Source organism: Elephantulus edwardii, unplaced genomic scaffold (genome assembly GCF_000299155.1).
Source record: "Elephantulus edwardii isolate Elephantulus edwardi_28Jun2011 unplaced genomic scaffold, EleEdw1.0 scaffold00106, whole genome shotgun sequence".
NCBI lineage: Eukaryota > Metazoa > Chordata > Mammalia > Macroscelidea > Macroscelididae > Elephantulus > Elephantulus edwardii.
The window spans coordinates 10,446,593-10,472,101 of NW_006399856.1; the positions used below are offsets into that span (position 1 = coordinate 10,446,593).

The 25,509-nt window shown below is 38.8% G+C and overlaps 1 protein-coding gene across 1 annotated transcript in view; it reads right to left on the minus strand.

The window, feature by feature from the left end:
* CPS1 (carbamoyl-phosphate synthase 1, mitochondrial) overlaps window positions 1–25,509 on the minus strand; it is a 140,463-nt gene that overhangs the window by 27,422 nt on the left and 87,532 nt on the right. The window contains exons 22-28 of the mRNA XM_006891930.1: window positions 13,135–13,276; window positions 11,548–11,613; window positions 10,509–10,572; window positions 8,255–8,436; window positions 3,035–3,229; window positions 2,558–2,625; window positions 648–723 (exon numbers count right to left, since the gene is read on the minus strand). Coding sequence (XP_006891992.1) covers window positions 648–723; window positions 2,558–2,625; window positions 3,035–3,229; window positions 8,255–8,436; window positions 10,509–10,572; window positions 11,548–11,613; window positions 13,135–13,276 — 793 coding nt within the window. The remainder of the gene's footprint in view (window positions 1–647; window positions 724–2,557; window positions 2,626–3,034; window positions 3,230–8,254; window positions 8,437–10,508; window positions 10,573–11,547; window positions 11,614–13,134; window positions 13,277–25,509) is intronic.

Sequence of the window (25,509 nt, forward strand, 5' to 3'; positions counted from 1 at the left end):
TAACCCCACTGGGTAAGTCTTAAATGGATCACACTGAGGTAATGCCAGGGGAGAAAATAAAAGCCGGAGCAGTGGAGGAAGGTGGTTGAATCACCACAAGACGATAAACATTTTTATTAACTCACAAATGGAAAGTACCAGGAAGAAAAAAAAAATCAATAGCTGAGCGAGGCGAAGGGACTTAAAGGTGTGTGGTTGACAAGGCAAAATCCCCAGGTGTGAGTATTAAAAACCTGGAAACTTTTGACTTGCTAATGCTGAACATGGCAGGGAAGCCCACCAGGCTGGGAATCCCAGGGATTACTTGATAGGCCTCTAACTCATGAGGAGAGAAAGAGTTTAAAACATGTGTGTATATATATATGAATCACGTGTACATTGTGTTTCCCCTTCTTCCAATAGTCCTCAGGGTCTAAATGTGCTTTCGAGTTTTCTTGCTTTCATAAATGGGAAATGAGAAGGTGGATTTGGGAGAGAGAGGGAGGGAGGGAGGGAGAAAGACACAGGGGAGAGAGAGAGAGAGAGAGAGAGAGAGAGAGAGAGAGAAAAATAGCCCTAACAGCATGAGAAGAAAACCAGACAGCACACAAAATAAAGTCACAATTAGCAAAAGAGGTCAAAGGCACCAAGCAGGAATTGGACTTTACCTGAGAGACTCTAGTGGCCTCCTCCAGGAATTTTTTCATTTCATCATCTGAGAACACCACATTCATGGCAGAACCACTAGGGAAAGAAAAAAACAAAACAAAACCAAAAAAGCCAGCTGGTCAGTGTCTCTTATGGCTTTAGAAAGAAAACATTCTACTCTTGACTGATTCACAGAATGCCCCCAGATCATCTGCAGGTTCCGTGCAGCCGAGTAAGGCAGTACTATTTCTAAACTGATTTTACTTCATTATGCTGGACTTGGGGATGGGTAGTGGAAGTTAGGCTTAAAAGAACACTGCTAGAAAAAAGCTGTTAGCTCTGAATAGCCTGTTTACTCAAGTTGTATGCTTTCTGATTTATTGTTTTAACTCTCTATTAGTTCTCTACTGAGCTCTGTTGGTTTAGTGGAAAGGAGTCGCACTGTCAAGCCAAAGGCATGTAATTCAAATCCACCAGCTGCTCCCTGGGAGAAAAATGGGAAATCTCTTCTGGGATTTTTTGCCTCTGAAAATTCCCTGGAGTGTCAGCTATGAGTAAATTACAACTCGGTGGTACACAACAACAACAAAAGTTCTCTACTAAGTGTTAAGAAGATCCAGTCCAGAAGCTGGTCAGTCTAAGCCTGTGTCTTTCAAGTTCCTTACCAACCACTGGTAAACTGTCAAGGCAGGTCATTCTATTACCTCAACTAGGTTTCAAAAGAATCCTTTTTTTTCCCCTTAGTAACATTTGCAAATGGAACGTGCAGTAGCTGATTGAAACTTATTCACGTGTGTCCTTCCTTCCAAGCACTTGAGAGAGAATAATATCTGAAATCAATTTGCTTTGAATTCTGACATTTTCAAAATGGAATGGGGAGGGTCAAGGAGGAGCGATGAGAGGAGAGGGGAGGGGAGGCAACTGGAGGAAACATTACTTTCCAGTTCCTTTTAACGACTAGTATTTTCTTTCCCTTTTCAGCTTTCTGCTTTTATTAGAAATTTCTGCATAAAGAGCTCTCAATTGCTTCAAACTGTTTGGGAGGAAAGCGAGAGTAGTAACATTGATAATTCACAGAACAGGAGACTAGCACAGGCTATAAAGGAGAAAGTGAGCCCAAAAGACAAAGCTATCTTCCGCACTCTTCCTTTAAATGTGTGTCTTATTTAATTTATGTTAAAATCTCCAAGAAATGTTATTCTTAGACTGTGGTTTACATAACATGTCATTTAAATGAGAAAAAAAAAAGAAAAAGTTTTCCACCTCAGTTTGAATTTTTTTCATTGTATTAAGGCTTTCATCTTGCATTTCATTTACACTTCCAAACCTTACACAGCTAATTGTGTTTCTCTTCTGATCCCACACTCAGTGAGGTGGTTCCTCACATGTGGGAACATCTAAGGAGAATAACTGATAATTTATAACGCCTCCTTTGATGATACAATTTAGCTTCACAACTCAATTTAAAAAAAAGATCCTCATTGTCCATATCGTGCACCATGATAATGCATCTATTTAAAATTATATCCTCAAAAGGCTCAGAATTTTAAACCAGAGAAATAAGAAGGTCCTAGCAATCATAAAAAAATAAAAAAATTTAAAAAAAATTCTAAGCTGTAGAAAGCAATGTGGTTTTGTTGTTGTGTGCCATCATGTAGGATGAAAGGATGTTTTATACATTTTCCTTTTCCCTATCCTCTTCAAGCCTGACAAAGGCTCGCCCAAGCCATGCTTCTAGATGTAGCACTATGGGACCTTTGAACTGCCACTGCTACACTGAAAAAAGACAATCAATCTTGCTGCGATGTCCTGGGAACTACCTGATGGGTTTACAAGGTTCTGCACATCAAAACCTGCTGCTATTAGCATACAACATATCTATCAGTGCCATCAGATTTTTAAATCATTGTTTTGGAAAACAAAATGTTACCTCAAAACATAAGACGGCCTCAGCAGGCAAGGGTAGCCAACGGAGTTTGCAAATTCCAGTGCTTCGGTCTAATTAAGAGAGACAACAAATTGTTTGAATAGCTTTAAATATGCCATCAGGATGCAGAATATCATTAGATCAAGTGGTAACCCAACTCTTTTTATTCTTTCTCTCAAAAGACACCATTAAAATGTAAATTGAACATCTAAATACATAAAATCCCCGGCTTCTAATTCAAAATATCAAATCTAGTTCTAAAATAGTTTGAACTTCTTTTCATTGTCTGAATCTTAATGAGAATACTCCTCTCCATTTATAACCAGCAGTTAGCCACAATAATGGAATTACAACAGCTCAAAAGTGACAACTGAGTATAATGCATTCTGGTTGCCTTGTAGTTAACATCCCCAGTAGTTAGCATTCAGGTTACAACTCCTTGAGAGAGAACAAGGAAAACAGACACATGTTCCTCCTTACCAAAGTATTAACAGCTTTCCAGGGTGCCTGAGCTATCTTCAGCTCATCCAAGACAGCAGAGAAGATGGAGCGGTCCTCAGCCCTGTCAATCTGCAGAGGGCTTGTGCCCATGATCTTGACCCCATTCTTGTATAGCGGAACGGCTAGGTTGTTTGGAATCTGGCCCCCGACAGATATGATGCAGCCACCGCAAGCCTGCAAAAGACATTCACAACATCAATCACTGGGTAAGTTTGCTATGAGTAGACAACTGTGAATCTCAGCTGTATTTCCTTTTTTGAGCATGTTGAACCAGAGTGTGATATTTACATCTCTCTCATCAATGGGTAATATTAAATTATGTCACAAAGAGATAAACAAACATAGTTCTGGCTTTCCAGATATTTCTATGATAAAATATATGCAACATTTGCACATATGACAATTAGAAAAAGGTGTTGGATTCAATTAATAGTTTAATTGTTCATTCTATACTACAATTAATTTGTTTCTGAACTACTTCTGAAATCTCATCATGTATACAGATTTCTTCTGGCAACACTGTCTTCTCCTGTACCTTCTACCTCTCAGCAGTTCACATTCAGATGTATCAACCCTAAAATGTCTTCACTTCTAGTCTTGGAATTCACCAAAGATTCTCATTCCCTAAAGAAGGAAAAAAAAAACCCAAAAAACAAATTCTTTATGTTTTTAAGAAGATCACTTAGACAATTAAGGCTTTTCCAGTCTCATCTAACATGACTCCTCTCAGCCCTGGAAAGAACACGCTACTGGGAGTCTCTAACCATATAAACTATAAATTCCCACTAGCAAGTTTCCTTTTGTTGGAGTTGTGTGTCACTGAGTCTATTTTTAAATTATCAAAAACTTGTGCTACAGAATAGGGCTGGTCTACAGAGTGTTCTTGGCTCTAATCTTTTATAGAACGAGGTTGGCAGGTCTTGGTCCCATAAAGCATATTTGTTGTTGTTGTTAAGTGTCATAGAGTCATAGACGACCCAAAGCAATCCTATGAACTAAATTCTTGAACACAAAACTTCCATCTTTTCTCTAAGTTCATAGAGTTTCTGGAGGCAAGCTTTTTTAGGAAGTGGTTGCCACTTCTGCTTCAAGGCCTAGTTTTATTTGGGAGATCCACAAAAAGCAGGCCAGAGGGCTTCAGGCCAGTCTTTTTAAACAATCAGCTCACACCCTATTATGAACAACAGCCACACCCTAGTCTCAACCCCAAATCAGAAAACACACTTTAACAGAATCCAACCGTTCCACTCATCTTTGAAGCCTGGAAATAGCTCCAGACTGGTGGCCAAAATTTAGTGAGTTCAAATCACCTGTCTTTTAGTTAGCAGCCAGGCACTGAACCTTGGGCCACTAGAGCTCTTGTCTGTAAACCCTTCCTAACCTTCCACCACAGTTTCCTTTTTCTCTCTTCTTCCTTATCTTACCACTCCAGTTTATACCTCATGTTGCATTTCAACAGTCTAAATCACAATCATTTCCTCTTTACTCCTAATAATGGACAATCTCCTTCCAAATAGCTTACAGCTTCTGAAACCTGTTGGGGAGTCAACTATGAGTCAGTTCTAACTTGAAGACTATGAGAAAGCGGAACACGAGCTCTGGTGGCCTAGTGTGCGCTGTTGCTGTTGAGTCCCTTTGACTCGAGCAGAACTCAGCGACCCTTTGAACAAAAGGCCTGAAGCCGCTCTAAAACCGTAGACATTTATCAAAGCTAACAGAGTTTCCAGAGGCAAGTTGTTTAAGAAGTGGATGCCACTCCTGCTTCCAAAGTGCATGCTAGAAGACAGATAAATGCTCCTCCCATAAATAAAAGTTTATGGCCTCAAAAACAGGTGGAGAGTTGCTATGTTGGAACTAATTCATCAGCATTGGTTTAGTGGGTTTATTATGACATGTGTCATATGTAGTTCCTGAATATTTAGCCTGAATTTTTATATATTGGACCAATATGATAATTCCTTGTTCAAGAGATTGAGATTGTTAACGGCTTTAGTTTGCTTGGTTCCACAATTGACACTCTTGGTACCAACAGGCAGGAAATTAAAAAACTAATTGCACTGGGAAAGTCTGCTGTTAGAGACCTCTCCAAAGTACTGAAGAGTAACAATGACAGTCTAAAGACTATGGTGCACCTGATACAGGTCATCATCTTTGCAATTACTGGCTATGCATCAGAAAGCTGGACAATGACTGGAGGATGATAGAAGGAGAATTGATGCCTTTGAGCTGTGGTGCTGGAGAAGAATGTTGAATATAGCATGGACTGCTAGGAGAACAAACAAGTTCATCCTAGAGATGGTGAGGCCAGGCTGCTCCTTGGAGGCAAGGATTCTGAAGCTTCATCTGACATACTTTGGACATGTTGCAAGTTCTTGGAGAAGGACATCATGCTTGGGAAGGTAGAGGGACAGTGCAGGAGAGGAAGACCCTGGATGGGATGGATTGACTGAGTCACTGGGGTATTGGGGGTAGGTGTGTCAGGGACAATAAGATTGGCACAGGATAGAGCAGGGTTTCGGACTGTTGTGCATAGGGTCTCTGTGAGTCACTGGGAACTCAATAGCACATAACACCAATATTACTGGCTCAGATTAGAGAAACAAAACATATTCTATCAAATCTCAAAGTCTCTAGAGCCTGGTTATAGTAAAGTGGTTGAGCCAGTACAAGATGCTGGGGAGAGGAGCAGGGATTGAGGCAGTACAGGATGCTGGGAGGAAGAGGAGTGGTTGACAGTACAGGATGCTGGGAGTGGTTGAGCCAGTGCAGAATGCTGGGGAGAGGAGCAGGGTTTGAGCCAGGACAGGACAGGACGCTTGGGGGGTGAGGAGTGGTTGACAGTACAGGATGCTGGGGGAGGAGGTGGATTTGGGGGCAGGAGTACCTTCTCATTTGGTTCCTTCTGTAAATTCCTTTCCTTATTGTAAATCCTTATTACAAACAAGGGATTCTTATTCATAAATTTAGGATTGTCATATGGGCCTACTTAAAAAAAATAGCTACACAGATTTTAATATTTTATATATTAGATCATTTGGAAGGAAGAGTAGCATCCACTTCCTAAACTACATGCCTCTGGAACTTCTATAAACTTTGAGGGAAAACTTCAGGCCTTTTGCTCATAGGATTGCTATGAGGCCTGCTCAACTCGACAGCAATCAACAACAATAATAACATATTAGATCATAATATTTACACAAGATAAAAATACTCGATATTCTATACACCATAAAGGAGTTCTGGTGGTCAAAAGGGTAAAGAGGTGAGCTACCAACTCAAAGACAAGCAGTTCAAACCTACCAGGTGCTCAGAGAGAGAAAGATGCATGCTCACTTCTGTGCGATTTACAGCCTCTGAAAATTCACTGGAGGGTCCTAACATGATGGCAATGAGTTAAGTTAAATATCATAGAAGCCTCACTTAATTATCAGGAAATATATGAAAGTCAGACTACGGATCTTGACATAATTTATGTTTGTTAGAATAACCCCAGAATGAATCTTGGTAGAATTGCTCAAGTAATTGTTATCTGCCAAGAGTATTTTACCATTATTTGAAATCATTATGCAATACTCTTTCAGGGACAAAAACGTCTCTGATGAAGGAGATTATAGTACTACCTAAGCAAACACCTGCAATTGAATAAAATGTATTATAAATAGTACAGAGAATCATTCGCAGTTCTACAGTTTGATAAGCACACTTACGCTGTTTTTATCAGCATTTAAAAATGTGTTCAATATGGGTTTTCCATAAAAACCTTTAAAATTAATTAAATCTTGACTACATTACTGTGTTATGTGCTTATTATTTTTATTTTATTAGCAGGGTGATTTATATTTTGGAAGATTAAAAGCAAATTCTGCAATTAAACATGAAATTCTCTTGCGTGATGAACTTCAAAATCATTTTTAAGAATTAAGAGAAGTAGCAACTTAGGAGAAAAAGCTGGAGTCAACTGCACTAAAAAGGCATTTATTGATGAATGAAAAGATTTTCATTAATAAATACATCAATGTTTTCAAAATAGCTTCATGATTAATTTCTAGCTTGTAAAGACAATTTTCAAAGTAATCATAATATTGTATTAATAATAAAGAGCTGTTACTAATTATTGGACAATTAGAGCTGGACAATGAACAAAGATCACAGAAGAATTGATGTCTTTGATTTATGGTGTTGGAGAAAAGTACTGAATTGCACATGGACTGCCAAAAGAAGAACCAGAGAAGGCTTGGAAAGAAGGAACAGTGCTCTATGGAGGCAAAAATGGTGAAGCTTTATCTCACATGCCTTGGGCACATTGTTGTTGTTCTTATTGTTGTTGCATACCTTTAAGTTGGAACCAACCTATTGGTGACCCTCCAGCAAGTTTTTAGAGGCAATTAATCACACAGGAGGAGATTGTCCTTCCGTCTCCCATGGTGGATTTGAACCATGTGCCTTAGGGATTATAGTGCAGCTTCTTGCCACTAGGCCAAATGACCAGATTTCTTCTATAACAGTGATTATTTATGATGAAAATTACATCAAAAGACATCACTACTGATGTTACTCAATTTCTAGTATTACTTTTATAACTATAAGAGAATTTAAATTATCCTACAGATGTAAGATAATACGTGGTGATGCCCACAGTAAAGTGACAGGCAACAATATCAGGCTTGGGGAACAGAAACAATTGTGAGAGAAGACTATTCAGGTATGAAAATTACTCTGAATCAATTCATTGATCTTAGTGTGAAGCCTAATGGCTTTATCCAATGGACAGAGAACTAACTTGTCTTTTGAACAATTGACCTCTCTCCTCTGGGAACGATTCATTATTAAACCACACAATCATGTTAACCAGAAAGAGGTGGTTAGCAAACATCTAAAGGACCAACAAAAGAATGCTGTCAAACTTTAGAAAGGGCCATCGTACACCTAGTTAGTAAGTGCCTCACACCTGTTACCTGGTAGCTTTTTCAGTAAAACATTTAAATAGCAGAAAGGGAGTTGCATACAAAAAAATAATTCTTTTGTGCCAAGGCCACAAAAATATAAGTCTGGGGTGATTTTAAGTCTCATTAAGTAGACAACAGGGACAATGGCAGCTTTTATTCTAAGAATTACCATATAAATCTACAAACATGAATGCATACACATACACTTCACATATCTCACTGAATATCTCTTCTCTTTTTCTGTCCGCCTTACCTCCTGATGGTAGATGTCTAGGATTCTCTCCAAAGACAACTCTTCAAAGTACAGTTTGTCACACTCATCAAAGTCTGTGCTCACAGTCTCGGGGTTGCAATTCACCACCACTGTCTTCTTGCCGAGTTGGCGCAGGGTGCGGATACTGGAGACAGCACACCAATCAAACTCCACACTGCTGCCTGCACAGACAAGGGGGTTGGGGGAAGGACGCCATTACGACACAGAGAAACGCAGAAAATCATTGACCGTCAGTCCATGGAGAAGAAGCGCACACCCTTTCAATACGATTTATAAAAATAAAAAAATCTAAATTGGTGGTTAAGAGTTGGAAACCCACAGACTAATTAAACAAGGATCACACGGTGGCATATTTCAACTCTGCAATAGGAAATCTCTGATTTTGATCCCTGGTAGCATAGTCTTTAGTAAGTTGCACTATTCACACAAAGTCTGCATGTTTCCATTGGTTTGAATCTATTCGTTGCTCCACTGGGGAAAATGAGCAGTCTCCTCCCACTGCGATCTATAAACCGAGTAGAGGGTTTGCTGTGAGTGGGGACAACTCAGTAGCACGAGCGAGTGAGAACCTCAAAACTAACAGAAGATCATTTTAATGATGAAAATTAACATTCAAAAGTGGGAGGAGGAACTACATTGAACTCTGCACATAAAAATAGTAAATGATCCTTCTATTTGAGTCCTTGTATCACAGTCCTTCCGTTTAATCTGCTGTCCGAGAACTAAATCAAATTAACCCCTGAGGCACCTTGCAGTGTGGAATCCTTTCCACACATCTACTTTTATGTTCGGCAAGGCCACCCCACATAGAGTGAATGACCTTTTATGGAGTAATTTGAAGATCAGTAATGACCTAAATGTCTCAAAATATCACCTCTTCAGGGATATTATTGTAACTGAAAAGTCCTTACATTAATCCTTAGCATCAAGACATCGACTCTTAAACGTTCATGTCAAAGAATATTACTCAAGTAGCATGTTAATTTTGTGATTGAATCCTCAGATGCTTGAATATTAGCTCAGTTAGCCTTTCTTTGAGGCTAAAGTAATAAAGAGTTCTATCATACAGCAAGTAGCACTTGGGAAGACACAGAAAAAGATTCAGAGGTGGGATATCGATGACAATGTCCAGGGCGCTGAGCTATGAAATAACTAAAGTAGCAGGTGATAAAGGTAGAAATTGTTTGGGCATACTTCAAGATTTGGCCAGATTTGAGCAAGTTACCATACCCTGCAGTGAGCTCCAATAGTCTAGTGCTAAGGAGTTGTACTGTCCATCCAATGGCACGTGGTTCAAATCCACTAGCTGTTCTTTGGAGGAAAGATGGGCAATCTCCTCTCATGCAGTTTATAGCCTCTGAAATACTACTGGCGGGTCATCTATGAGTCAGTTCTTACATAACCAAATACCTTGCAGAAGTTAAATATTAAATATACTCATGAATTAATATTACTGTCCAACAAAATATCTACTTATAACTGTGATACATGATGAATAGAGTAAATATAAAAGTTTTAGTTGTTCTTAACATTTCTGGTGAAATATACGACTTTCAGTTGAGCAGCTTAATTAGATTACATAATGCTGTGCTTATACATTAATGAGATGAGCCATTTGCATTTGATATAAGCAAAAGTCACTCTGTCAGGTCAGAGATTGTATCTCTAAATGAAAATTCCAGATAATATGCAAAGGTCATGGGTAAATGTAAGTCTTTCTGGAAACATTCTATGAGAGTGAAGGTGAAAGTTGTGTTTATTCTCCAACCTCAGCAAGAGGTTCAGTTAGTGAGGATCTAAATGATGAAGACAACAGGATGAAATTAAAGAAGATGGAATGTGTAGTTTGGAGCCACATTTGAGTTTCACTTCCAAGACTTAATACCTATGTGAATTGTGGTTTCATCTTTCTAAACGTCAATCATTTAATCTGCAAAATATCTAATCTAACAACACATAGTACTTATACTTCTTAGAATATTGACATGACTGTGAAAAACATTATGTAAATTATAAAGCTAACCAAATTTGCTGCCATCTATTTGATTCTGACTCATGGCTCCCCTCCAGTGGGTTTCCAAGGCTCTAAATCTTTACGGGAGGAGACAGCCCATATTTTTCCAGAACAGTAGCTGGTCAATTTGAAATCCAACCTTTGAAATCTCAATGAAACATAATAGACTACATAATCAGAGCTCCCTGTAAAGTGCTGGGTAAAGAGTTATCATTTTACCGATGTGATATGGACCACAGCCCAGCACCATCATTCCGTGGTCATCAAACTTGATATCATGTTCCTGAGGAAGAAAACCAGAAGATAAGGTAGTTAGTATGTGTTCCATTTCCTTCCTTCTATCTGTCCTGGTTTTGAGTTTATTTTTATCATGCTTTATGTTATCATGTTTTCTCTTTTATATTTTAATCATTTTTTTTCTTATTTTAGTCAAAGTCCACAAAGATACTGGTTTTCATTCATCTATGCACATTTTTACTCCCGACGCCTCTCCCAATTCCCTTTGGAATATTTGTCCTGATCTATACTATTAATTATCACACACAAAATACCTAATCATATACTCCTTCCAGACAATGACTAGGGAGGATAGAAGGAGAACTGATGTCTTTGAGATCTGTTGCAGGAGAAGAGTATTGAATATGCCATGGAGTGCTAGGAGAACAAACAGGGTCATCTGGAGTGGATGAAACCAGATTACTCCTTGGAAGCAAGGATTCTAAAGCTCCGTCTGACATACTCTGGGGATGTTGCAAGGAGGGACCAGTCCTTGGAGAGGGACATCATGTTGGGAGGTTGGAGGGACAGTGAAAGAGAGGAAGACCCTTGATGAGATGGATTGACACAGTGACTAGGATAAGTGGGGGATAATGATACATTTACATGTTATTGTTATTGTTGCTGTTGTGTGCCATTGGGTAAGAACCAACTCATAGCTGACTCTCCAGGGGGTTTTCAAAGGCAGTTAAAACCACAGGTAAAGATTACCCATCTCTTCTCCTGCATTTACATATATTTCCATAGAAAATATGTGTGTGTATGCATAAATAAAAATATATGTTAACATGTTATTGTAGTTGTGTATAGTTGGAACCGACCCATAGCTGACCCTCCTATGGGTTTTAAAATGCAGTTGATCACATGGGAGGAGATTGTCCTTCATTCTCCTGCATATATGTGTATATGCATCTGCCTTCTAGTAGACTAAGTTCTAAGAAAATCTAGAGCTTTTTGAATATGGCTGCTTGACAGTCCTTACCTGACCATTGTAGGTGACATAAAGATAGTTTGTAACTGAGGGGTATTCTGCAGCCAGTGTATCAATCTGCAAGAGAAAAAAAATACCAAGTCTGTAGATAGATGAGAATTTTACTCCTCTATTTGACTATCATTGTGTTTCAAGCTTCTTATACATCTTTTATGTTGTTTTTACTCTTTTAACAACTCTAACTATTGGATGGAAAAAGGTATGTGTTTCCCTTCTACTTTCTGATTCTGAAAACGAAAAGGGAGAAAACAAACAATGATTCTATCTGCTTGTCACTTAAGCAATAAATGGCCACACACTCCAGGGAATCACTGGTTTTCTGAAGTAGGAGCTTTCATGAACACCACAGATGTTGAGTTGACTACCTGGAAGTCTCACCCAGCCAGCTGTCTAAACAAAGCAGCTATGTATAGAGTTGGAATGAAATCATCTATATAAGGGCATCTTTGTTCACAGATGAATGCATAGGATATAAGTTAACAGTGGTTCCAAGGAACAGGATAGCAGAAATACCGTACAGCGTGGGCCAGGGGCCAGGACTAGCAGCTCATGGAACATGTGTAGGAAAAGTAAATCAATTCAGCTCTCCAGGGCCAGGAGCTCAGCTTACTGAGCAAGAATGAAAGGCCAACAGGGCAAGCTAGTGCAAGTTAGGTGAGAATGAAGAAAGATAATAATTGCTGAATGGAAAATATTCAGCATCAAGCCTGGGACCTAACAGAATGCATGTGCCCCGCTGGACACATGGGGAAAAGGCAATGATTTTCAAGGACAAAAACCAGCTGGTGGTAAGTTATTTCTTACACTAAAGGAAAGAGAAAGAGAGAGAGAGAGAGAGAGAGAGAGAGAGAAAATGAATTACAAAGGCATACCTAGGAAAGTGCACGTGTGATTGCCATGAATACTGGATGAGCTCACTATGCCCAGCCCTATCACAATGAATATTAAATGAACCATAATGATGGGGCACTTAAAATAAAGTATTAACCTGTAAAAGTTAGTGCTAATGGAGATAACTACTCTTTGAAAGAGGGTCAGCCACCAGGCAGGATATTTCAAGTCCTTCTATTACACTCAGGATTTCTCTGACTACAGATATGTTTGGACGCAGGTCAAAAAGTAGAGGCGAGGTCATTTGGATTTTTTACTTTCCCCCAGGTCCAAGAAAGCAGTTATTCATGCTGATCTCTATAACTCTCCTCTCTTTTAAGTATAGATCACTTCTAAATAGGATAAAATTGATGACAGAATAGCATCCATTAGAACCATAACTTTCTAAATCCCACCCTTCTTCACGTTGGTTTAGAGAGCTCCTCCCTCATGGCACGGTTCATAGAGACTCGTGCTATTAATACAAAGATAATGATTTTTCTGATAGTCTGAACCCACCAACAGTACAGAGGGAGAAAGACAGGGAGTCTATCCCCTTGGTATTTTTTAGCTTTTGAAACTCACTGGAGGGTCAGCTATGAATTGATTCTGACTCACCAGCAATACTTGTTGTTTTGGTTTTTTTTTTTTAATTTGGTGGCTATATTGTACCAGAGAAATATGGAGAACTAAAGGAACCTTATTTACCTGTTTAACCCACGGGTGGATGTTTTTCTTCAGTCTCAGTTCCCTGGTCTGGGCCTCAGTAATTCCAAGGCATTTGGAAATCTGCTTGTCCGAGAATCCAATCTCCTTTGATTTTCTCAGGGTTTCTTCTGTAATGGACTCACTAGAATTTAATGGAAAAAGGAAATTCAAGGTCAAATAGAAGCACCAAAAGGGGAAAGCTTCAAAATCACCAAAGGTTTTACATGTATGTCATCTTCAAGCATGTTTGGTTCCTTGCCTTTCAAAACTCTAGTCCAATAAATCCTCTAAACCTTCCCAAAGCCTTCTACAATGCTGAATTCTTCAAATATATGGTCAATCTAGAGAGCTCTGGGGCCTTATTGGTAAAGAATTGTACTACCAATGCAAAGGTAAGTGGTTCAATCCACCAGGAGAAAGATTGGCAATCAACCTCCATGTTATTTACAGCCTCTGAAAACCCACTGGAGGGGCAGCTTGAGTCGGATCCAACTCTATAGTATACAAGAACAACAATAATCTACTACTTTCACAGCCTAAGGCTCATATCCCCATCATATTTCCTGATTCTGTATTGATCATTATAATGCATCTACTTTTAAATAAACAAAAGAGTAGGCACTTCCTCCTTACTAAATCCAGAGGCCTTTTTCTCCATTTTTATCATCCTCATCAAATGAGGAGTGTGACTTCATTGCATATGTCAGCGAAGGACTACTTTGCTGTTCTGTGGCTTAAGTGACGTCTCCTTCTGACTGGCAAATTGCTCATTTTTCTGAGGCTTTACCCTCTGTTATCTGCTTGGATTGACCTACTCGCTCAATTTCTCTTATTTCAATTTCCTATGGATGCTAAAGGTTCAGACTTAGTTCATACCCAAATCTGTGGCTCATTCTCAAACTCCCGCCCTACACTTTTAGGTCTATGTACTTTGAGAATCATCTTCAGCCTAAAGTATTAAAATTACATCGGATAGGGTATTCCTTTTTTATAGAAGATCTTTATTTCCTAAGACAATATATCTGTCAGGCAGCTCTGATGGCCTAGCCTGTAGGGGGTACACTGTTCATTCAAAGGTCGTGCCTTTCTGGTAGTTCAACTCTAGTGGTTCTGAGGGAAAATAATGTGTAATCTTCCTCCTGTGTGATTTATAGTCTTACAAACCCAATGTAGGGTCAGCTATGAGTCAGTTCTGACTTGAAGGCAATGAGTTCAAGTTCAACATACTAACGTCCGTGTTGAGAAGGTAAGTTGCGTGATTATTTTCCACTCAAGGCAGATTTGTCCTCTCAGTTTTCCCAAGCTCACAATGCACAAATTGTTCCTGCTGTTTTACTTTTCTGGTAATGTCTCCTGGATGCAGGAGTGGCATCCACATCTTAAACAACATGCCTCTGGAAACCCTATGAACTTTGAGAAACTACAATAGTTATCAAAAGGCTTCGGGTCTTTTGTTCATAGGGTCGCTATAAGTTGTGCTTGCCTCGACGGCAATCAACAATAACAACAATGTCTCTACTCATCTTTTTGTCTATTCAAGTTCTTTCCAACTCTCAACATCCTCTACATGGTTAACTAAAGCTCAGTTTCATTCACGAAGAGTGTTCCATATGCTTTCAGCTCACTAATATTCCCATCCTCCTAGTTTATCTTTTGCCTGGAGTCATGGCCATATCAGAATTATAAACACGAACACGTCACCCTCATTTCATATTTTTAGTGTTTTTTAGCTTTCATTCATCATTCTGGCTTTTTTCTTTGCTCAGTTTAAGTTTCAAGAGGTCAGAGAACACTGAGGCCACTGACCAGCCTGTTTACTAAGCCTAGCTCAGTGTCCATCCTACAGGAACGTTCAACAAGTAGTGCTCAAATGACTAAGACTACAGTTCTTTCGGTTCTTTTATTTTTGCCACAATCAGATTATAACACAATGCACACTGGAAAATGACTTCTAATGAGCTAAGATAAGGAATAATAAAATACTACTGCAAACTCATCTCTAACCAAATACCTGGGGGCTCACAAAGCAATAGTCAATATAGTAAAACTCAATTGCAATAGCTTGATTGTCAGTACCACGAAATTAAATGCAGCAATGTGTTGTCAAAAGAACCAATTCGTTTAAAAGAGTCATTTTCATTGAAATCCTAAAAGAACACAATCGAACTCAACCTGCCACATTTTACTCAACATGATCTTCAATATTTTTCATGTAATTCATTCAAATTCTGAGTTTGGAGAAAAAGAGACTCGAATGGAGGTGTGCAGTGGCCTCCTCCAGCTTTCTGATGTCACTGGGAGGTTGGATTTGTTCAGCAACAGCCTTTCCTAGTCAATTCAGTTTTGTACCTAACCCTAACCCTAACCCTAACCCTAACCCTAACCCTAACCCTAACCCTAACCCCATCTCTCTTATTCAAGGTGCCATTTCTCCCAATGAATTCAATGTCTTCTGATTTTAGTCCCATGTTGATTTTTCGTCAGCACAAGAATCCTGTAAGTCGTCCTTCAGAGAAACACATTTCCCAGTTTAATTCTTGATTACTCATTGTACTCATTGCTGTTAAGTCAAAAGTGACTCATAGTTGACTCTCCAATGGGTTTTCGAAGGCTATGACTCTCACAGGAGGAGAGTGGCCATCCTTCTCTTGCTAAAGGATTCAAACCAACAGAAAGGCATATTATTGGGTAAACAATGTAACTCCCTGTGGACTAAATCACCTATCTCATATCACCAATCCCAACAGCAGCAATGGACTCAAGTATGTCAGAGATGATGAAGGTGGCACAGGACAGAGCGGGGTTCGGGGTCGCTATGAGTCATATGTGATTTGAAAGCCTCTAAAAAGACTAGATGTGCCAAGCACTGTGCCACATGCCCTAGAAACAACCTCTAAAATATAATAGCACCCAGCCTTTAAATAGCTATTCAAATTGAAATGCTAATTAACCTGGTTGGGGAAAAAAAAAACCAACAAAAAACAACCCAGCAATTACTGAGAGTCCCTCTTCCCCATGTCCATTAACAACATTTCAAATGCCAGCCACATGTGCAGAACAGATTGGAAAATATTTTTATCGCTACAGAAATTCTACCAGGCAGTGCTATTCCAAAAGACACAACACAATCTTTGAGGCAAGACACAGCCACAGAATGATAGGAAGTGATTCAAAGCAGTTTATGGAGGAATAAACTCAGTGGTAGTAACTATGAGTGCAATATGAGGTCAGAGGAGAGGGATAACAGTGTGAGTGACTGCAGTCAAGACGTACCTAGAGGAGCGGCGAGACAAGAACAGAGCCATAAAGACTGCTCAGTTTTATACAGATGGAGGAGTTGACAGATGCACTCGAGTCAAGGGCAACTGCATTTGCAGTAATTTGAAGGTGGCAGTGGAGATTGCAAGTACAGGGAAGACGCTGAGGATTTGTGGCTTGGAAGTTAATAGGAAACCATGGCGGAAGTGGAGCCTCATCTCTTGTCATTTTTCAGATGCAATAGCAACTTCCTGCATTTCAGGGAGTTACCGTGCAATGAGATGTAGATAAACCTCTCCCATTGCTCTGTCTGTAACTGTGAGAAGTGCTGGGAGATGGACACAAGGCTTGAGTCATTGGCTCAGAGAAGAGGCTCCCCAGCTCGCATTGGGATGTCTGGAGACTTTCCCAATAGGTGACTGCTAAGCTTACGAGGGCCCTTGAAACAGCCAAGTTGTGGTTATCTTTAATTTTACATATTAAAAAATACTGGGCCCTTGAAACAGCCAAGTTGTGGTTATCTTTAATTTTACATATTAAAAAATACTGGGCCCTTGAAACAGCCAAGTTTTGATTAATTTTACATATTAAAAAATACTGGGGGTGGGAAATAATGACGTGGATTTTCTGTTGTTACTATTTGTTTTCAAAAGGTTTGGGTTCCTCATTCCTTGCCAAGATTATACTTCTAAGCAATTGCTTATTTGTCAACGTGCAAGTGTTCATTCAGCCTCAAAGTGGAAGTGCTTGACAAACAAGCTATTTCTCTAAACTGGAACTTTGGATGATGCTCTTTTATAATAAATACCTCCAATCTGAAACCACATAAACATTTAAATGCTTAGGGAAAAGTGGCATCATTATTCTGTGAGCTGTAATTTTATTAAAAATATTGGTATGAAGCACAAGTTACAAGGGAAAATACTGCACATCTAATATTCTGATCTATTAAAAAACATTACTTGCTAGAGCCCATCATCAGGAGATAGCAGTAAGAGAAATTAGAAGCAAAGACTAAATCTAGAGTAAGACATTGCTATATGTGCAAAAACTGAGGCAAAACCCAGGGTGTGTTATTATATGCACAACTATATAACCTTAAAATGGCCAAACCTTTGACCCTGCACAGCAGTAGCCAAGAAATACCGAAGAAATCCTCCTCAAAGAGAAACCTTCACATCTATACCTGTGACTATGGAATAAAAACATAACACCACAATTGTTGCCCTCAAATGAATTCTACCAACACAGGTTTCAAGGTATGTGCATGGCTTATATATATACTAAAAGGCAACCCCTATAAAAATATAGTTAGGCTCCACAGAGTTTTCGATTTCTATAATCTTTCTGTAATAGACTTCTAAGGCTTTCTTTAGAGGCGTCACTAAGTTGATTTGAACTACTAACTTTTAGGTTGTTAGGTGCTGTTGAGTCGAGTACAACTCATAGCGACCCGATAATGGTAGGTCTGAACCCTGTCCAGTCCTGTGCCATCCTCATCATCTCTGCCGTACTTGAGCCCACTGCTTCAGCCATTGTATTAGTCCATCTTGTTGAGGGTCTTCCTCCCCTTTGCTGACCCTCCACCATTCCAAGAACAAGGTTCCTGTCCAAGGAATAGCCCATCCTAACAATGTGTGCAAAGATGAAGTTTCACAATCTCTGCCCTTAGGGGGCGCTCTAGCTGCATATTCTCGTCCCCCTGCGCACAGTCTCCTGTGTAACACAAGACTGTTGCCATGTCCTTATGTGCAGAAGAAAGCTGACTTTATTCTCCATCTTCCTCATAGATTTTACTTTGTGTCTCATTATTATAAAATAAAGGAGAGATCATTTGAGGACAAACTTCATTCGCTTTGGACCCGATGGTTTAGATAAGGTTAGCCCTCTTTAGAGAAAAAAAAAAAAAATAAGATAAATAATCTAAGTGAACAAGAAGCTCATTCGATAATGTGGAGATGCAGATACATACTGCTGAATTTTACCTCCTCAAATCGGACTGCCTTTCATTTTATCTACTGGAAAGAATGGCCATTATTGTCAGTTTAAAAAACAAAAAAAAATTAGGCTAGGTAAAAGCTTATCTTAAAAACAGGGTGGTGATATCTCTACTTTTGTACAGGAAAATGAAAGCCTTCATTTGGAACAAATTCAAAACAGAATAATTATTAGAAGAAATAGACTACAAATGCAGAATTTGTAATTCATACATGCCTTTTGAATCCTTCAATAGGGAATTCTCAATCTTGAAATGTTGTCAGCTGACTGCAGTCTACTGCACTATAAAGCATACTTTTTAAAATACATATTAGAACTTATTCTTCTATTATTTGATAAAAAGTATGTGTGCCAGTATGTCAATCTACTCCTTTGAACAGGGATATCTTCTATGATTATATACTGTCAACTAAGCTGCACGTACCACCATCCTTTCCCCTTCCAGCATTCATTGCTTTCAGAGTTCAAAGGAAAACCTCAAAGGTTAAACTTCATCATTCCATAAGGGAAGCTAAGCAGCAAAACAAAGAAATGCCAAAAGGCTGTGAGGCTGGCCTTTTCATAGACTTCCGTTTCTCTACTTAACAGCACAAAGTGACAGTCTGAAACCTGAGAGGGGGGAAAAAACATCTCAGAACCAGACAATTAGACTTTTACACGTTCTGCCATAATCATGTCGTGGTTCCACAGCATCGCTCAGCTTCCTCAGTCTGAGGTCTCTCGTGTGTTCTCTGGATTGTAAATAATTCGGGCCTTTCCCACCGCTCTCCTCCACTGCCTATGTAGATTGTTGTTGTTTGATATTCTGCCTTGTCATTTCTGCAACTTCCTCCACTCACACTTAGTGCTCAATAATAAATGGTAAAAGGAAATGGAATAAATTCCTCATAATGAGGAAATCTTCACCTGGCACTGAGGAGCTAGGGAAATCTATTAACCGACTGGTAGACCGCCTGCAGCATCACAATTACCAGGAGAGGCAGCACAATACTCATCTCTTCCACTTGTCTGAGTTTTATCTGATCTAACAACTCACAAGTAATGCTAAACAAATTTCCTCCAGATTCCACGAGCTCTAATGTGAAAATGAACACTGTACTTGGCCTACAATTATAGGGTGGGCTTGTTATTTTATTATTATACTTTTTTAAGGGGAAAAAAAGTCTCTAAAAGGCAAGGTGAGAAAAACAGCTAGCCTGATGTTTACTAATGCACCCGCGTTTATAAAAAGACCCAGTGAAGAGCATTTCTCTTATTAGGGACCCTGCCTCCCCTGCCTTGCCTCTCCCAAGGGTTCTGTGCCCTTCCCTGGTTATTTTTGGCATTTCTCAGACTAGAGATCATGCTGCAATCATAGTAACACAATCAGTGAAAAAGTTACTTGGCTTCTCATCTTTTCTTTCAAAGAGGCAGTTTATCTTTGTCCTCAAGAGAAATGCAAAAGACATTGTTCTTTTCATAACCAGCAATAGTATTTAGAAAGACAAAAGTTTCAAAGCCAAGGTCATTAGATAAATGCTTACATTTTTTCTTAACTTTCAAGAGTCTCATTGTGTTTCTCTATTCAAAGGCCTTTGACTATTTCATTGACAAGACATGCTTTATTGATAGCCATTATATTACTAACTCTCTATTTAACATAGGCAACTCTTGCCAAAAAGGCTAGTTTCCATCTTAAAGCCAAAAACCCAAACTTACTTCCATCAATTCTATTTGAATGCATAGTGACCCTGTAGGCCAGAGAAGAGATGCTCTATTGAGTTTGCAAGGCTCTAAATATTTATAAAAGTAGAAATCTTGTACCCATGGAGTGGCTGGTGAATTTGAACCACCAACCTTGAGTTCAGCAGCCATGAAAGTTAATCATTGTACCACTCAGCTTCTCTTATTTCAAGACTGAGTAACCAAATGCAAAAGCAGGCAAACAAAACAATACAAAATTTAAAAAAAAAATCCACACTCCAACCTATGCTTCCCCTTTGAGTGGGGTCAACACACAGCTCACTCACTGGATAAAAATCTAAAGACAGGTTCCAGGTATTCTGGGGAAAAAAACCCAGCTCATCCTGCACAGGAAGTGAAGTGAAAACACCAGAGGAAATGGGAGAAGGGAGGAAGCAGGACCAGGACAAAGGCAATGGGAGGAAGGAGACAGGGAGTGCCAAGAAAGAGAGTGGCTTGTCATCTAAACTTGGCTACATGTTCCTTTCCTCCATGGCATTCCTGTATCCAAGCCTTGAATAGTTAGAGCTATCACACTTTCCCCTCTTACAAATCAATATTGATCCTGTGGAAGGAAATGTGCTCTTAAGTATTTACACTGTGATTTAAAGGTATAGTCACTGACTCATTGTCATCCAGAAAGACAAAAATATTCCACTCCCAAGGGCAGTCTAGATGGTTTATATCTCTGCAAAGGTATCTCAGACACATATCATCAGGTTAAAAAAAAAACACAAAAAACAACAACAAGAAGATAGTTTAATATTTTTTTCCATCTATCATTAAAGCACAGCCATCCTAAAATCAGTATTTTAAAAAAATACTGATTCTATACTCAAGAGTTAAGGCTTGCTCAAAGCTGAATTGGCATGGAAGAGAAGACATTTATCTTTAATATACTGGGGGGTGGGGGGGAGAGACAAAGACAAGAGAGAGAGGCAGAGAAAGGCAGAGAGAGAGAGAATTTTTTTAAAATAAACAGTGCAAAATTTAAAAAAGAAAATCCTGATCCTTGGGCTCCGTGTCCTTGGAAATTCTGTTCCCTCTTTAAAGGTGACTATCAGGGGCTGCCTCCCTGGCAGACCTTGGCGCTCACCCCCTTAGGATTTAGGAGAAGGACATGTTCAAACTCCTGCTTCCGTTTTGAGTGAGGTCAACAACTCAGTCAGGAAAACACACAGCTCACAACCTGACAGCTGAGGAAGAACTGATCTCCAGCTGTCTGATTTAAAAGTCAGATCTCTGAAAAAGCAGCTTTTGAAAAGGGTTCGTGACTAGACGCCCTGGGCTAGATTCTCTGCTTTCCTCTACCTGGTGTAACATAAAGGATGACACGCACTTCGGTGTGACTCAGTTTCTCTATCTCTAAAAATAGACAATTGTATTTTTCCACCCACAATTATAATGGAAATGCACCATAAGGTCATTAGAAAAATATTCATATCTGTATTATAAATATTTCAAGTATATATAGGTTTGGCTTTAACATTCATTCTCTGTTGGTAATTAAATTATCGCCATCACCATGGTCATGGCTGTAAATATTTGTGAATGTTTCTTGGGGAAACTTTTCAGAAAATGCAGTTTTCAAATCTGGATAAATTTTTTAACAGAGGTATATAAATTCTGGCTTGTTCTCCATAAGAATAAAGATGTTGTGCTGCCTAATGGCCTAAGTCATACGATAATGCATGTATAATAAAAATGCTGGTTTTGTTAATGTTGTTGAGTACCACTGAGTTGGAACTGACCCATAGCTGGCCTTCCAGTAGGTTTTCAGAGACTGTTAATTGCACGAGAGGAGAGTGGCTATCCTTCTCTGGTGATAAGACAATATAGTATATGTAATCTCTCTTTGAGAGTACAAAAAATGTAGAAAAATCTACTTTCATTTTAAAATACTTAATTATAAGCTTGCATAGCTAGTTAATAGGAATAGTCCAAACAGTGATGTAGATTCTGACTCACAGAAATGCTGTAGCAAAGACGGAAACTGTCCCATAGTTTCTGAGATTGCAAAACTTTGTGTGAACAGATTGATACATCATTCTATCCTAGCTAACGAGTTAGCTATTCTAGTTAGTAGCCCAATGCTTAAGCCTCACTGTACTATCAGGGATCCTAATAGAGACACAGTAACTTAGAAAAAAATAAATAAAACCTACAGATGTACAAGGTCACTCATCCTACAGATGCTGATAGTACAAGGTCACTCATCCTAGAGGAGATTTCTATGGCAAGCTTTTCAATTAACACTGCCTTGAGTCCCTGTGAGTAATCAAGATGCAATTCATGTTCCTCCACTCTTTTCCCATTCTTTGCTATATCTGAGAAAACCTGATTATCCTTTCTTACACAGAACATCTCTTTATTTATCTAATTGATGTATTATCATTCAAATGTTATTGAATGTTTATGCAAAACACTGTAAGCTAATTCCTGAGAAAGTATAAGGTAAATCAAGAATTGCAAGTCACTTGTATTTATCACAGAATCGATTCTATACCTTGGAATAATGAATGCTGTTCTGAATGCACACAAATCAAGAAAGGCTCTTACTAAAAGAGTTCTAGGAAGCTCTGGTGGCTTAGTGGTAAAGTATTGAACTGCCAGCAAAGGTGCAGGGTTCAAATCCACCAGCTGCTCTATGGGAGAAAGACAGGCAATCTTCTCCAGGGTAGCTTACTTTTCACTGAACTCTAGATCAGCTCTGACTCAAGGGTACACAACAACAAAAAGAAAAGAGAGTTCTATTTTAAAGTATATTAAGATCTTAAGGTGTTTGATATTTACTGTAATGGAAGTTACAATTTAATCGGTGGATGATACTAGTATATAAGTAATAATTACAGAGCAATGAATTGAAACTATGTGGTCCCACCTATGACACACAACAAGCCATTGGACACCTTTCATCTACCTTAATCTATGTTCTTGAGATTGTATTAATTCTAACTCTTTCATAATAAAACGCTTATTTTATAAAGCAAACCATAAACATGACAGAAAGAAGAGCAAACACAGTTTGTGCCTTGCTAGGAGACTCCTCCATCTACCCGCTTCCTCTTTCTTGCTGTGCATTAAGTCTTTGAAGTCTACCTCCCATGCCTGCCACCCCATCACTGAATTTGATAGATTTGCTCAGTTCTCTTCCTCCTGGCTCTCTTGAAGCCATGAAAGTATCATCTTGTTTTATTCCCTTTTAAATTCTTGGCTCCAACAACTTTGGAATATATTGAGGGAAAGAATGTTATCTTTGGACTCAGGAAGTCTTGAACTTAACCCCTAGCTCCAGCATGTGCTACTTGTGAAAATCCTTGAAAGTTTACTTAAACATTCTGAGTCATGATTTCTTCTGGACAGCATGGGTCAGGAGTAACTGCTTCCAAGAGACTATTATCCTGAGACTTGGGTAACTTGTGCAAAGGCCTTACAGATTGTATTCTAACAGTATTTTAACTTCCATCGTCTTGCATTTCTGCCTCTCAAAAAGCCTTAAAGCAGCCTTTGTAACGTATGCTATTTGTATACACTTAATATACCATGGACTGCTAAGAAAATGAACAGGTTCATCCTGGAGAGGGTTATATCAGGCTGCTTCTTGGAAGCAAGGATTCTGAAGATTCATCTGACATACTATGGACATGTTGCAAGGAGGGACCAGTCCTTGGAGAGGGACGTCATGCTTGAAATGATGGAGGGACAGTGCAGGAGAGGAGACCCTAGATGAGATGGACTGATTCAGTGACTGGGGAAATGGGAGTAGGTGTGTCAGAGACAATAAGATAGAGCAGAGTTTAGGGCGGTTGTACTTAGGGTCATGATGAGTCAACAGCACATAACAAAAACAACAACAATAGATGTATCCAGACTAACTTATTTTTTTATATTATAGATGCATCTGTAATAGATACAGAAATTATCTGAGTATTTATTTTAAAGCTACTCAAGATTTAGAATTATCAAGAATACATAAATATATTTTAGGATTAATATACAGAAACTACCCCTTGAATATCTTTTAAAGTAAAATAGGTTTTCTTCCATGCCAGAGCCATAAGTTCTATCACAGTTACAAAGATGCATAATTCTTTTCAAAATATGTAAATACAATTTCATAATAAAGCCACTGTAATGACGGCATGTCAAATTTATAATATCAATGAAAATTTCTATTTTATTATATGAAACATAAATGTTTATTAAAAACCAACTGTGTTTTCTGCAAGAAATCAGAAAGGTATGAAATTCATTATGATAATATTTCCCTTCTTTAGAGAAGAAAAAAAAATCATCAGTTCATGTGGACTTTAACATTTAGTATTCATAGAAAAGATTTATTAGATAAATAGTTTTGGATATGAAGACTAAAACTATTAAATGGTAATACATAGTGCAGTGCAAAATTAATTTCCATTTGACGTATAATATATATTCATTTAGCTGCCTGACGGCTTAGTAAAAAAACAAAAACAAAAAACTCTATGTGTGAAGCTAAGATTCAGAAATTCCATTTAATTAAGTAATGACAAAGAAGGTAAGACCGTTCCCTATAAATCAAATCAATAGTCCTCAAAAAGTGTTCCACCCCCTTATTCTGTATTAAAATACTAGGTAGTATCACAAACACACATCATTATAAAGTGTCTTAAATGTTGTCTATATGTTTGAATCCTACACTTGTCTCTACCTAAATTATGTCTATATTTAATATGTTAAGGTTCAAGTTGCTAATTTTTTTTCCTATCAGAAAAGATAAATTGCAGACTCTTTCTTTTAGGCAGATAACTTTGAGCACCTTCTAGGTGAGAATGTTCCCCCAGAAAACTTCAATCAACCACAGGCACAAAACATTCTCTTCTATTGTTTTTTTTTAATGCCTACTGAGCAAGTTAAATAAAAAGTCAATAGAAACTACAGTGTGGAGGAGAGGACATTCAAAGGGAGTGTTTCAGCTAAGGTGACACCTGCATTATTACATCTGCCAGAAGCTGGTGGCTGCAGGGAAATGGCCAACTTTACTGAGCTCAATTTAGCACTTGAATGCCCAACTGGAACTCACCTAGGCCTGCCCTAGATTGTTTTCCTAGGCAATAGGTGCACCTATGGTTTTCAGTACTCACCAATGAGCATAGTTTATCACGTTGAACGGGGTAATGTTCAAAAGGAAATTGAACCTTCGAAAGGTGCACCTTTTTTAACTGCACTGGCAGCAGCAGTAAGCGGTAGCGAGAGAGCAAGAAAATATTGCTATCAGAATTGTTGTTGTTGTTATGTGCCATTGAGTCACCTGTGACTCATAGTGACCCTACAAACAATAGCTCTGAGGCCTGCCCTGTCCTGAGCTAGTCTCACTGATTACGACACACCAACCCCCTTTGCCCCAGTCACTGTATC